Source organism: Hemibagrus wyckioides, linkage group LG23, assembly GCF_019097595.1.
Source record: "Hemibagrus wyckioides isolate EC202008001 linkage group LG23, SWU_Hwy_1.0, whole genome shotgun sequence".
Lineage (NCBI taxonomy): Eukaryota > Metazoa > Chordata > Actinopteri > Siluriformes > Bagridae > Hemibagrus > Hemibagrus wyckioides.
The window spans coordinates 841,688-857,353 of NC_080732.1; the positions used below are offsets into that span (position 1 = coordinate 841,688).

The 15,666-nt window shown below is 41.4% G+C and overlaps 3 protein-coding genes across 13 annotated transcripts in view; 1 reads left to right on the forward strand and 2 right to left on the reverse strand.

Annotated features, from left to right (window-relative positions):
- The window catches only part of cnksr2a (connector enhancer of kinase suppressor of Ras 2a), a 118,787-nt gene that overhangs the window by 99,210 nt on the left and 3,911 nt on the right, over positions 1–15,666 (forward strand). For 5 of the 11 annotated variants that reach the window (XM_058376152.1, XM_058376153.1, XM_058376150.1 and 2 more), the window contains 2 exons: positions 3,582–3,793; positions 4,397–8,920. The exons of 2 other annotated variants lie outside the window; for them this stretch is intronic. In XM_058376152.1, the coding sequence (XP_058232135.1) occupies positions 3,582–3,793; positions 4,397–4,627 (443 nt within the window). In that variant the 3' untranslated portion in view covers positions 4,628–8,920. Of the gene's footprint in view, positions 1–3,581; positions 3,794–4,396; positions 8,921–15,666 lie in introns of those variants that run through there. 4 more of the 11 variants (XM_058376157.1, XM_058376156.1, XM_058376154.1 and 1 more) reach the window with 3 other exon arrangements.
- On the reverse strand, positions 9,837–11,832 carry LOC131344139 (kelch-like protein 34). The gene has a single exon (XM_058376162.1). It carries the CDS (start codon positions 11,830–11,832, stop codon positions 10,069–10,071), a length of 1,764 nt encoding a protein of 587 aa, XP_058232145.1. The 3' UTR covers positions 9,837–10,068.
- smpx (small muscle protein X-linked) overlaps positions 13,870–15,666 on the reverse strand; it is a 13,965-nt gene continuing 12,168 nt past the window's right edge. The window contains exon 6 of the mRNA XM_058376163.1: positions 13,870–15,666. This exon is cut by the window's right edge and continues 351 nt beyond it. The gene's annotated coding sequence lies outside the window, so the exon portion shown is untranslated.

Sequence of the window (15,666 nt, forward strand, 5' to 3'; positions counted from 1 at the left end):
TATACATCCATAACACACACATAACACACACAAAACACACACAACACACACACAATATACATCCATAACACACACATAACACACACAATATACATCCATAACACACACAATCACACATAACACACACACATAACACACACATAACACACACAAAACACACACAATATACATCCAAAACACACACAATATACATCCATAACACACACATAACACACACAAAACACACACAATATACATCCATAACACACACATAACACACACAAAACACACACATAACACACAATATACATCCATAACACACACAACACACACAAAACACACACAAAACACACACAATATACATCCATAACACACACATAACACACACAATATACATCCATAACACACACATAACACACACAAAACACACACATAACACACACAATATACATCCATAACACACACAAAACACACACAATATACATCCATAACACACACAAAACACACACAATATACATCCATAACACACACATAACACACACAAAACACACACATAACACACACAATATACATCCATAACACACACAAAACACACACAATATACATCCATAACACACACAAAACACACACAAAACACACACAACACACACACAATATACATCCATAACACACACATAACACACACAAAACACACACATAACACACACAATATACATCCATAACACACACATAACACACACAAAACACACACATAACACACACAATATACATCCATAACACACACAAAACACACACAATATACATCCATAACACACACATAACACACACAAAACACACACAATATACATCCATAACACACACATAACACACACAAAACACACACAATATACATCCATAACACACACATAACACACACAAAACACACACAATATACATCCATAACACACACATAACACACACAATATACATCCATAACACACACAAAACACACACAATATACATCCATAACACACACATAACACACACAATATACATCCATAACACACACATAACACACACAAAACACACACAATATACATCCATAACACACACATAACACACACAATATACATCCATAACACACACAAAACACACACAATATACATCCATAACACACACATAACACACACAATATACATCCATAACACACACATAACACACACAAAACACACACATAACACACACAATATACATCCAAAACACACACATAACACACACAAAACACACACAATATACATCCAAAACACACACAAAACACACACATAACCCGTAACACACACATTACACATAACACATGCCGAACATATAACACATGGGGGGGGGGCTCGTCCAAGAGTCTCTGACATCGTTGCTTTCATCTCCTGGTGTCTCACTGATCCTCTGTCCTGTGGCTTGTTTCTGCTCACTTTGTCAGAGCTGAACTCCTGCAGTGCTCTATATATAACCACAGCACAGGGTCTCCATGAATAACCCTTTATTCCACTCATCTCACTCTCTGTCTCTCTCTCTCTGTCTCAGTGTCTCTCTCTCTCTCTCTCTCTCTCTCGTGATGTGGAGGCGGATGGATGTTAGTCATCCTCCATCTCCAGCCTGTTCCACCACCTGCTGAAGAGTTGTTATGGCTTGGTGACACACCGAGCCCCAGACGCCTGGAGAGCACAGACAAAATATCTGCAGTCCTGAGACTCCAGGAAAACTTTCACACAGTGTGCACTGAGTCCTGGGAATTTACCAGGAATCACTAAGTGTGAAAGCAGGACAGAGGTGAAGGCCTGAAAGCTGTGCTGAAGAAACCTGAGTTCAGTATGACGTCATGTGGACAGAGAAAGAAGATGAGAAGGAAGCACATAAACTCTTTAATTAAGTCAAAAAAAGAAGAAGAAAGATAGAATGAAAATAAATCGCTGAGCCGAGTCTCTGAAGGAAGTCAGTGCTGTATAACTGCATTGCATTCTGGGATTTTAAGTCCAGCGTTTGCTCCGAAATCTCTCCTGGATTTCTCATTGATGCGACGCTTTTAAGAGTCAAAGTTTACTGTTTAAACACCATTTTAAAATTTAAATAGCAACAAAAAAGCAGCAGGTTTTACTAAACACATCAGAATTATTTCTGCATAAAGCCATAAAGTCAGGATGGAGTTTATCTTGTCATTTATTTTGCATATATGACAAGCTCCGCCCCAAATATCATGAATAATCATGATATAAGTGATGATGAGGAAATGCTGCCCTCGTGTGGTGAATTGTGGAAAAGTCCGAACACAATAACATGTACCTGATGTCCTGAAGCTAATCTCATCACATCTCATCTCATCTTTATCTCATCTCATCTCATCTGGATCTCATCTGGATCTCAGCAAGCATCACATGCTCTGTTGTCCCTTTTACATGCTCACACACCAACACTTTCTTTATCAGAGCTCTGTGTTTTTCTCCCACGCATCCAAACACAACATCAGCTTCTCCAGGTGTGTCACGGTGATGATGGATGAGGCACCTGAAAGCGCTGAGAGGAACCAGCACAGCTCCCGCTCGGCTGCAGCAGCGTGGGAGGGATCTAGTGGGCTTTTTTTTTTTTGGCTGCTAAACACTAAATGATGAGTGTGTTAGTCAGCGTCAGGTCAGTGTGCGTGCTGAGGCTGTGTGTGTGTGTGTGTGTGTGTGTGGGAGGACAGAGCCATGATGCAGGACACAGAGAGAGACGAGTGTTTACAATCTTCCCTGCAGCTCAGGAGTAATTACGAATGATGACCTGCTCGCTGTGAGGAGAAGCTTCTCTCATCTCAGATCTATCTCCTGCTCCCATCGCTCCAGCTCGCGATGAAGAACGAAGGAAAGAGCTCTTTATAAATACCAGCTGAGAGACTGAGAGTTTCATTACTAAAATGTAGTCAGTCAATTCTTTTATGATTTTTTTCATTGATGTTGGAATGCACTTATTATCTGTTTGTTTGTTTGTTTGTTTGTTTGTTCCACTTCAGTACAAATCCCTCTGATGGATTACGGTTCCTTTAAATCTCGAAAACTAGAACATAATCCATGTCAAAAACTCGCAACTGACCTAAAAATGACCATTACTCCACACTGGAGCACAGCAGCGTGAATCTCCCAGAGCTTTTCAGTCTTCTCTCTCAGTGTTTGTGTTTTCTTTTAACTCTTTATAAAATCATAAAAACTGATAAAAATAAATGTCTTCATGCTAGCAGATACGGATTAGAACCTGCTCCAGGAACGCTCGAGGGTTAATAAGAGCCGATGTTTATCAGGAGGTAACAAAGTTCCACAGAGAACAAACACGGAGCTCTGTGATTGGCTGATTTAAATGTCAATCAAACGTAAAGTCTTCTAGTCTCCTTGTAAAAGTAGCTGGTTTTTGTTTGAGTTGAGAATCGGATCTTCACGTCAGAGCTATCACTTTTGGGAAAATAATGGGAACTCTGTGTAGGAGGTGATATTAAGTTTAAACAGTGAACAGGACAGTGATTGGTTAGTTAACCATGTTGACTGTGACATGTGTGTTCTTTATGTGTGTGTGTGTGTGTGTGTGTGTGGTGCCCCCTTCAGACGGGGAGCACGAGTGGGAACACGAACGTCAGCGCCACGCCGACTCTCTGGGAGACCTGTACCGGGCGCTAGAGCGTGCTAGCGTGTCTCCTCTGGGTGAGCCGCTTCTCTCCACCCGTCTAGAGTACAAGCACTCGTTTGTGCGCCGCTGCAATGACCCGCTGCTCAACGACAAAGTGCATCAGCTGCGCATCCTGCAGAGCACGCTCAAGGTACCGGACACGCTGCTGCCGCATGGGTTTCTGTCTGTCTGCGTATCAATGCGTCTTCGTCTGTCTGCGATGTTGTCCGTCTGTCTGAGCGTCTGAGCGTCTCCGGGGCTCGGAAGACAGTGGCGCTCGTTAGCCAAGTCACGATTTGGACCCGGTCCTCCTTGGTGCTGCTGTCTTGGAGCCTTGTGTTTTGTTCTACTGTCTAGTAACATGGCTGCGCTTGGCTGTGGAGCAGAACTAGCTGTCGAGGCTAATGCTAATCTGTGACTCCGGTCCTGCTGTGTGCTTGATCTCTGGCCGACTCCTGTTGCATTGTGGGTGCTGGAAGGAAGGAGGAGGTGCAGTGTGGAGGGGCGGCGAGGCCCACAGTGTCAGAGGACTCTGGTCAAAGCTAGCATGGTGTGTGTGTGTGTGTGCGTGTGTGTGTGTGTGTCCTTGCCCGCTAGTCTCACCTGTTGAAGTGCGCTATATCACTTTAACACGTGAGCTAACAGCCGTGACTCGTGCCTCTGACGTCCTAACCTGTATTTTAGCCTAGACAGAGAGATGGAGAGTGTGTCTGTAACGTCCACCCTTCACTGCTCTGTTTCTGCGCTCTGATAGGACAGGGAAGGCGAGATAGCAGTGATTGACAAGCTGCTGGACAAACCCAAGCTCACGTCCTCCGACTTCCAGGAGTGGAAGAGAACGTACATGGAGCTGTTCTCAGCTGAAGACAAGAAGGAGCGGCAACCTAGTCCACTGTCGGAGCCCAGCCCCGCGTCCACTCCCGAGCCCACACCGCGCACGCCCTCCCTCTCACACACACACTCCTACATCGAGACCCATGTCTGAGTCACACACACACACACACACACACGTTATCAGGTTGTAAGTGGCACGTCTCAGAAGCATAAAGTGTTATACACTCAGTAGTGTAGGTTTATTTAAAGGAAAACTCCAGCTTTGTGTGTGAAGACTCCAAACTCACTCATCTAATGGACGTCTGAGGGCATTTGTTCAAGTTTAACGTCAGATTGCACCTTCATGAAGCTGTAAATGTAAATTCAGAGATGGAACTATTTTGTCTGATGGTGTAACGATACTTCAGGGAAGTGTAAAGTGACCGGATCTACTTTTTCCTGTTTAGCTCCAGAGCTGCTGTGGATCCGATGCATAAAACTGTGCTACTATTTATATTTTCCCTTTCCTAGTCTCGGGTTTTAAAGGTGTAGTGACGATATTTGACATCTGCCCTTAGTCGTCTATTATCTGTACGTTTGGTGTAAATTTTTTCATCTAGTTTTTGTAGGGAAACTTGTGGAAAAGTCGATCAGTAACTTGAAACTCAAACAAACACACGACAGATGATAGAGCTTACATAAACAAACAAACAAACAAACAATGGAGTATTTCTTTAATAGTGTCATCGAATAGACACACATAATTTGTGTTAAAAGTGCAAACAAACAAACAAACAAACAAACAAACAAACCAGCAGCCTTGACTCACAACACTGGATTTGGAAACACTGGTCACTGGTTTTAACCACCGCAATGTTTCCTGAGACGCTAACACAAGTGACGGCCTTCACACGGTGCAATAGGACCGAACCATGCCCAGGTCTGTGCTGTAACAGAACCGCAGGATGGACTGAACAAATCTGGATGTTAAAACTGAAGCCTGGAAATTTGGAGCAACAGAAACCTGGACATCACATCATAATCTCAGTTTTTTATTATTTTGTAGTTTCTTTGCTTATTGCCACATGAGCCAGTTGCTTAACGCTGCACATCGTCACGATTTCTAAAAGAATCTCAAAGATCTTAAGAGTCCATAAGTCCAGATCTGTTAGTCTGTACTACAGTGTACAGAGTACTTCAGCTGGTCAAGAAATGGCTAGCTGATATCAGTACTTGACTGGACAGGAGGAAGTTGGCTCAGTTACAGTAAACTCATGCCACGTTCTTTTAAGCACGGAATTGTGTTAGCATATTTTTATTCATGTGACCTGGAAAGTCTTGCTGTAGAAATCTAAACTCTGGTCTTTATCTATTACTAAACTTAAAACTTAACCAAAAGTTCACTTCAGATTCAAATTTTCAATTGATGCCTGATGATAAACATCAAATCAGCCTCTGTAAATTACTGAGAATGTTTACAGCATTTACATTTAGCCACACCCACAAAACTCCATAAAAGGCAAAAATGTAAATCTTCCACTAACGCAGTTCAGCCATCGCAGCTAGTCGTCTGCCGCAGACACACACACCGGACCCTCTGCTTTCAGGGTGCCGTTACTTTGGGCTTGATTTATTGGTTCGTTTTCCTGGAAATTACTCTCTTTATATGGGAATTAACACAAACTCAGAATTCCACAGAACAGGAAGTTTTTTCATCACTATTTACATTTTCTTGTGTAGAAGATCTTGTGAACAATTTAGCAATAAATTTGTTTGTATCCCGCTGGATTAACGAGGCCCGCCGTTTGCTAACTAGCCGATAGCCGTGTTGATGATGGTGAACTAATAAGAAACGTACAATTTTAATCAAGATGATGTTCAGATATTTGCTTTCATGGATTAAATTAATAGAACATGTGAATATTGTGCAAACAGAAATATAAAGTAAAAATACCCTAAAAATCTGTCTTATGTTTATCATTTTTAATCTGATGGCTTCATTACGAATGACATTAAACATCAGAAAGTATGTCGAAGATGTCGGCATCACCAGATCATGATATATTCAGACTTATGTCATAGGCCCCATGAGAGACACAACACAGCACTAGTGAAAATGGCGGTTAATATATTTACAACTAGTATTATTTTCCCTCTAGAATTCCCTTTAGAGCTATAACAATAGCACTTTTTTTGCAAATACAGATCTATAACACAGGTGTGGAACATATATACGGTGATGTAATAGTAAGCAGAGATGTTTCTATTAAAGAGTCAGCGAGGAAATCACACCTGCGTGTAGGCTTTGCTGGCCGAAGCCTGTGATTTAGCCGTGCGTGGGTTTGATAGACGGCTTCAATCCGCAGAGCCGATCATCTGAGTTTCTGGAGCAGAGCTCACTTTTCTCCGCCTCCAGCCGAAATGAGAGATGACTCTATAAAAATGTAAAGTAGTTCATAAACACGAGGCACAAGGCTTTCTGCACAGAGACTCCAGCAATACAGATTATAAAAAAAAACAACAAAAAAAAACAGTTTTGCCGAAAACCACGACTTCCTATGGACCTGCAGTGACTGTGTATTCTAATGAGCTTCATGAATAATTCATAAAGTCTCTGTGACTTCATCCAATCACAGAGCAGGAAAATGTTCCGAGCACATATTCAGGAAAGTGGGCGGAGTTTTCATCAGGGCCGTTTAAGCTATAATCATAATCAATTATTATTTCATTTAATACATAATTTAATCACTTGATTAATAAAAAAAATGATGATTGAGTGAGTGAGAATAAATAAACGATTATTAATAAATATATTCAATTATATAAATAATATTCGTCAGTGAATAAAACAAATGAGTAAAACATTCACATCAGCATTCGCTTCATTTGTGTAAATATATATATATATATATCAATATCTCTTATATTCTTCTACTGCATGGCTCCGATCCATTCTAACACTTTATACAAGTTTTGTTTGTTTGTTTGTTTGTTTGTTTGTTTGTTTGTTTGTTTGTTTGTTTGTTTTCTAATTCCACCTGAGTGCTGAATGAAGTCTAAAGGACTGGACTCGAATCCGAGCGCTCAGAGGACTTATTTCCTGTGCTTTTTTTTTTTTGTAGACAAAGAATACTTCTGAATGTTCTGATGTGAGTTGAATGTAAGATAAGATGCTGTGTGTGTATTATAATGTACATTACAGATGTGTGAGAGATTATTATTATTATGATCAATAACCCTCATGAAAATCCGCTGAAGTAGAAGAGAATTTTTTTCTTGGATCTGAATTAAACTGATGTACTTGATTTGCTCATGTGATTATATAATAATAATAATAATAATAATAATAATAATGTATTAATAATAATAATAATAATAATAATAATAATAATAATAATAATGATAATAAGAGCTATATCAGCATTAGCACTCTGTAGATGATGTTTAGACCCGGCACAGTGTTCGCTCGTGGAAATGACTGGAATTACTAGATTGGTTTTCTTCTTCTTCTCGACTGCCTGTTTTTAAGCTGCAGCTTGTTTTTTATTGGACTTGTGCAGACACTTTTGCAATCATGACTTTATTCTGAATATAATTTAACAAAAACACACACACACACACACACACATACACACACACACAAAACTTAAAGCCTGATGAGTTAAAAAAAAAAAATACAGACCAATCTAGTAAATCTACACTGATTGTTTCTGCAAATAATTATTTGTTCTGATTAGGCATGTCATTTGGAAATGCCGCTATTATGTGCCGCTATTACTACAAGGCAGTTTGATTTATTTAATTATTTATTTAAGGAAATCAATTCGTTTCTCCAGTTTTTGAGGTCCACGTGGTTAAAGTCAATAAAAAATCTTTGCTCATGAAATCATGGTCTTCTGTCCTGGTGCTTTACCTAGCTCTGGGACTATTGAGGTGGTGTGTGTGTGTGTGTGTGTGTGGTGATATTATCGAAACAAAGTGATGAAGCAGAGTCACTGTTACTACAACAAAATTGATTATTTTTCTACAGCAGCACCTCTCTGTGTTTTACTCCTCTTATACTGCAGCATTTTTTTTCTTTATAAAGAAATGGCACATCATACTTTTTATCCATTTATAGTCACATTAAATGGTTACAGTTACACTCACATGCTTGTACATTACATCAGCTATAAACAGGGGCTTTTATAATGTAAGCGAAACAAACACAACAATCAATGTAACTATAAATGATTGTGTTGTTAAAAGAAATAAAACGTGTCGCTGTAGGAAACTAATCAACGTTAAGGTGGTGACTGTGCTTCATCATACATATTTGACAACAGAGTGGTTTATTCCTGACTTAATGTCCTTGTGGAAAAATTTGTAGAAAGAAATCAGAGCCACGCCAGCTGAGCTCCAGGCTTTACAACCCCGGCTAAAGCATTAAAAAAACTGGCGATCCATGCGAGATCTGGGTCTAACTGTGAGTTTATTTCTCCCTTCTTGCCTATCTGCCTCTCTCCAAACTGTTGTGAACATTTTTATGCTTTCTTTAATATCTTTATATCTTTCCTCTCAGGCCACCTGGTGCTAATCCCAGCATACAGACGTCTCCAGTGTTTCTGCTTTGTGTTTTAATTTCCACAGCCTGGTGCTCTTTCTCTCCAGTTCATGCCTTTCACTTTTTAAAACCACTCGTTAATCATTTCATTTATTTTAAGTGCATTATGACAAAGCAGAAATGAATGGCACTAAATGACGTGCAAGCTCCAGGGACCGTGTTACGCTCCAGACGTTTATTCAGTCGCTTTCATGGTGTACATTCCTCTCACTGGCTTTCGTTACGTTCTGTACGGAAAATATTTTCTTGTATGACTCAAAAAAAAGACACATACAAGATATGCGACATACCATATTTAACACTTTCTGGTGAATTTTAATGACTTAGGTCATCACTGAGAGTGGAAAGTGCTCTCCGCCCAGTCAGTTGTTGAGTTCTGACCTGTGTTTTGTATTTGAGAGAACTAAATCTATTTCCCCCTCTTATTATCATCCCACACACACTCAGAGACCTTTAATTAACTTAAAGTGCTTTTAAATACCTCGTTCTCAATACTATTTTATGCTTCAACCTCTTTTTCATGTGTCTACTCTGTTCCTTTTGTTCTGCCATCATTTTATCTACCTAAACCCCCTTCTCTGTCGGGTCTGGCTTGAATCTTTGTTTTTTTTTTTTGTATATCTCCAATGTCAAACATCCAGTCTGTGTTTAAGGCTGTTCATACACCTGCTTCAGAAAGTCCTTATTTTATTCTGTGTCCAATTTTTTCTGTGCATTGTTATTTTCTGGAAATCTGACAAGCCCAGAACTCCCGGGACTCTCGTCTTTTTCGCTCCGTCAGTATGACCTCCCATTGCGCTCAGGCTTTTCAGCACATTGCCTCCAGTGCCAAGATTCTTCTGATTCATCATCCTGAAGGTCAGAATCCATTCTGCCTGCATAGATCATTTACCCTCCACAAGTCTACCAAGTTTGCCTGGACTGATCGATCTTCAGCTTTTCTACTCAGACTGTGGAAACTCTCAGAGTTCTCTGTGTGTATATGGAAACTGGGGGGTTATGGGAGGTTCCTATTTCTCTAGAAGCTTTTGGAGACTCATCTGAACACATTGAGTCCCACATAATGGATGCGGCAGCTTACACACTTTCCTCCAGCTGTCGAATTCTGGGTCGTACTCCAGCACATCACGGACACACACTTCCTGTCCGTCTCGCCACTTTCTACCTCCAAACATCAATGCACATCCGCTTGGTGTGACTGTCAAACCATAGCAAAAGCGGTCTTGCAGGAGAGGTTTCAGTCGTGTCCATTGATTCTGTTCAGGATTGTAGCACTCAATGTCACAAAACGGTTCATACATCCCTAAGAAGGCATAGAGTCTCTCCTTAATAGCTGCCATCTGATGACCAAATCTGGCAATAGACATAGGAGAGCGTCTCTCCCAGACATTATCATCGAAGGTGTTGAGAAACAACACTTCCTTGCTACTCTCAGGCTGGCTGCCGTGGATACCACCAGAGATGTAGATACCTCTGCCAATTGTGGCACAAGCATGACCATGGACAGTGTGGGGCAGGGACACACCACTACGCCAGCACCCTGCACTCATGTTGTACCTCTCCACTGAAGACAGGGTTGGCTCTCCTTTCTGGCCTCGTCCTCCTATGGCATAGATCACACCCTCCACCACGCAGCAGGAGAACTGTGCCCTTTTTTGTAAGAGTGGCTCCATCTCCTCCCAGCTTTCAAACCGAGGGTCATAACGCCACACCTGGTCAGACACTCTCATCACTGCTGTCTTCTCACTCTCCCCGTCCACCTCTACAACCTCTCCTCCAAGCACAAAGAGGAAGTTCCCCACCACACAAACTCCTTGATACTGGAGCTTGTTCAGCATTTTAATGGGCACCACATGGAACTTCCTGTTTTCTTGATCATAGCTCTCGATTTGGGTCTGCGGTCGGTCTGTTTCAGCACCTCCTCCCACCAGGAGTACCATGTTGGTTGTGGCTCTCAAGCTTGTATGGACGGTCTGCATTAGTGGCTGGAGAGGAACCTGCAAGTGGTAATGCAGGGCTTTCTTCACTAAGCTGTGAATGAAAGGAGTGCGTAGGGGTGGGTTGAGAGAACTCAGATGGGTCAGATCTTCTGGACGCACCAGGCCAAATCGAACACGACTGAGTAAAGAGTTACTTTCCAAGGCAGGTAAAGGGTTGCAAGACAACCAGTCCAGAGCTAGCTGTAGCAGTGCTCTTTCCTTTACCCCTGATATCTCATCTGACCCCAACACCTCTCGAAAAGAGTCAAGGTTTAGCTCCAGCAGCCCAGATCTGTCACCATCGGCACCCAGGAGTCCTGCCATGTGTCTCGCAATAAAGCTACTGGTGACAGAAAGTGCATCAGAGAGGCTGTAACGGATGGCCACATTGGCAAAAAAGCAGCAGTTATCCAGAGTGAGGCTGTTTGAGATGTACTCAGTGCAAAGATCCAAAGCTTGTGTAACCTGCAGGTAGCAGGAAGCTTCCAGTGTGTCTTCTAAAGTGGCAGGAGACAGTGAGATCCACGACGTGTAGATGAAGTCCAGGACCAGTTCCAGGCCAGTTGAGGACACAGCTGGTAGACTGACAGTCCGAGCTTTGGACTCCAAAGTGTGATCCTGGAATAGTGACCAAAAGTAGTCACTGGAGCAAGCTAACAAGTTGCGATGAGCTGGGAACTGTTTGCCTTCAGTTTCCAGAATTATGTCACACATTTGACCTTCTTGCCGCAACCTCTGGTACCGAGCGAGCAGACCATCGCTGTGAGACTTGCTGTGCATAAGAAAGTAACTCATTACTAATGGAGAAGATTAAGAAGATTAAGAGAAAGTTAAAGAAAAGAGAAGGCAGGAAGGGAAATGGGGAAGAGAGAAGTTTGTAGTCCCCTTGAGTGGCGCAAATTGAGTGAAGCAAGTGTTGCTCTTCACAAGGGCAGCCGCAGGGATGGTGTAGCCCATTGCTGCTGCAGATAAACATGCCAATAGGACGGATCTCTTTTTCAGCCAGTGGACGGCCCCCAAACACTTCAGGATTACAAATCTGGCAGAGACGGACAACCATCCTATCATCCACCCCCCTGTTACCCCAAGAGAGGAATGCTGGTAGTCTGAGTACAGACAGAAGGAGGGGCAGGCATTTTTGGGTCACACGGAAAAAGAAAATAAGCATCCAACTTTCTCCCTAATTGCAGTGCCCTTTTCCTGCAGTCATTCTGGGAGTATCATGGATGAGGGTACTTGTTTACTTTGATGTCCCCGTATGAGTTTTTCTCTAAGTAAATAAGTCAGCGGCGTATTTCTGTCTGTTGACATTGGTGCTCAAACCCCATTCCTCATCATCTCAGTGACAAGAATAGAAACACGTGGCAGATCAGAGACAGATGAGGACTCAGCCAGAGAGAGAGAAAGAGAGAAAGAGAGAGAGAGAGAGGCATGACAGGAAGGGGAAGATAGAAAAAGTGAGTGATAGAGCTGAAATGATAAACAGAGAATGAGGAGAAAGGTAAGCCAGACATCAACCTCTCTGAACTGATCGAGGTGCGGGTTCATTGATGACCATGTTTGCTGTTGAGCTGGAATTCCATTCTGATAGGATGTGTGTTTATTTCTATTCCAGAGCCCTTACCCCGACCTTATGATTTTATTCTGTCATCATCCCTAAATAGTTCTTGGCACAAACAGCACTAGGATGCGACAGGACGGGGGCATCAGAGGATGGAATAAGAGAGCTACCGGTGACATTCTCACTCTGTTCTTAACACACCAGTAAGTGTGGACCATAATCCTCTGGAATCCTCAAAGCATATAACACATCTCTGTGCTAATTAGTGACACCGCTACCGCAAACTTTATAGGAGAAATAGACACAAACGGAAGCGTTCAAAGAGATGTATGTGTTTGCCATTGCCTCGAAGAAATGTTAGGAAATTGATGGATTAGTCTTTACTCTAGTAAGTGCTAGTGTTATATTTCAAAAAATAAATAAATTTAAAGAAGACATGATTGCTCAAAGAACCAGCGAGCTTTTTAAAGAATATATTGATTTTTCCACCAGGAAGAGAGCCAAATATTATGTAATCACTTATAAAAGTTTCCTGATGCAGGGTCTGAAAACAGTGTACCTCCTGAAGGATTTAATTGCTTTATGCTAAAGAAATGAAAAGCTAATATAGAACACGTGTGACATCTTACCGTAGTAGTAAAGCAACTGATAAGGAATTAAACTCTCTGTCATGCTGTAATAGTAAAATCAGTCCCTGCTACCAGTTTAAAATTGTTTAGTACAATATAATACAAATCATTTTTATCCATTTATAATTACATTTAAAGATGTGAAACATCCACAAATCTTTTCTTCTCACATTATAGCTGATATAAATATTCGTTCCCTCACCAGCCTCTTTTTCTTTATCCTGAATTTAATAAGACAAAAGCTCTTGTCATGTTACTGAGAAACCGCAAAGAAGTGTAAACTCCTCTGTCCTGAAAATGTGGGAAAACGTACACCTCTGACTGATACAGCGCTGACACTGGAGACTCCTTCCACACTTTCCTCCTTGTCATTGATCACGCATGGATTTTAATATGGAATGGTCCCAGCGAATGAGAGTACTGTTACTATGGAAACAACAAAGTATTATGAATAGAATAAGGTTTGTTATAAACCTGTGATTTTTAGCCGTGCTACTGTCATCATAGCTGATATTATAAAGACTTCGTTAACACCTTCTAACCAATCAGACTCCAGGATTGTAGAGCAGTTTTATGATGTCAGCTAATCACTCTCCTAAGGAAAATTCCCCATGAAAAAAGAAGCATTTAGAAGACAGGAAATCAGTTATGAGGCATGATATTTTATTTTTGATCCATGTTTTTTTTTTAATCATACTTCACACATTTTCTTTAAGCCCTTCTAACTCTGGTCAGAATCTTCAGTAAGGACACTTTCACTGATGTGCTGCTGTTCACCAGGAGAAATAAAGAGAGAAAATAAATGTGCTTCACAAACACCACATTAAAGAGCTAATGTAACAGTGACAAAGTGTTGAAATTCACTTCTGTTTGCTCAAAGACAGCATGTGATTGCTTCACCCTCCCACACCGTGACACTGAGAAATCGTGTTTTTATTGCATGTCAGCCTACACGCTCTCACAACCAAGCCTGAGAACAATGGCGAGGAAAGGCAAAAAAATTCTAGAGTGGTTCAAAAGAAAAGGCCATGAAGTATGAAAACATGTTTTTCGACGTCTCACATTTGTTCAGAATAAATGAAGTGAGACGGCGTTTGCCACTATTAACACAGGCTAGTTATCATGCTACATTATGATTCATGCTCTATAAAAGGGATTTAGATATGTGACTTCACACGTGGCAGCAAAGGAGCTTGTAGATCTGTTATGGAATCACGTCTAAAATACACACACACTTTAGATTTCAAACAGGAGATACAAAAGAGAACAGAAGTCTTGTGTAAATTGTGCAGTTTATGGTTGCTATCAGGTTGTGTGCTTTAATACCTACATAGCTAAATTATCTGGTCAAAAAGCGTCATCAGGTCAGGGGTGATGGAGTCGGCATGGCGCCGTGTCTGGCGTTGATGCCGCCATGTCTCTGATGGTAAACAGCATGTGGGCTGATTGGGGATGCGTCCAAAATGCTTGCGATTTGTTTGGCTCTGCCATGGCCCTGTTGCTTTTGCTCCATCTGGTCGTCAATTCGGAGTCATCGTGAGCCATCATTCTTTGCGGTATCTGGGTCAAGAGATGGCTGCATTTCAGTACAATGATGACTGCTGGCTGGGATTCGGTACCTCTAAGACTGAAAGGAGCTCAAATCTAGATGTTCTTTAAGGTTTCTAAGATTTGTATTTTTAAAAAGTTTCAGAAGGTATGACCCTGAGATGACCGTCCTGTTTATTCATTCACTGGCAACCAATCCTGGGTCTTTTTTGGGCCATCATTCTTTGTGATGTCTTGGTCCAGAGTACAGTAATGACTGTTTGTTGGGATTTGGTTCTGTTAATCAAAGATACGCTAAGATTTAAGATGGAGAAACAGTCTGAACCATCCTTGGACTATTGTCTGCAGTACCTGGTCTGAGAGTCACACTAATCTAGATCTCATCATTCTTTACAGGTTCTGAGCCTAACAATGCCTAAAATTTAACTAACAGGTTTGGGTTTGTGTAAGGTAGATGAATAGGTATGGATGTTCTACTGTAATGGCTGTTATGCAGCTCTCAGATGGAGAACCAGTCATAAGTTTCTCTACCTGAGCCTAGAGATGGATGAATCTTGGTACCAAATTTTGGAACTGGTTTTTGCTTATGTCTGCAGCTCCAATAGCCACCTCTGGCTGAGATGTGGGACTAGTCCAGACAATAAAGTGTTCTAATCTAGAAAACTAAGTCCAGATGGTTCTGAGGCAGTTCTCTTCCCAGTGTCCAGGCTGAGAGATGGCTTACATTTGATCCCGAAGATGCAACCAGATAAAGAGCAAATATTAGCGATGACTAATGGCTGAGCTTTGGTACTGTTATGCCGTTGTAACGCATGTGGAGAAGTCTGTGTGTTATTAGAGATGACCGCTGGCATGGATTTGGAACTAACATGGCTGCTATGCGGCTCTAAT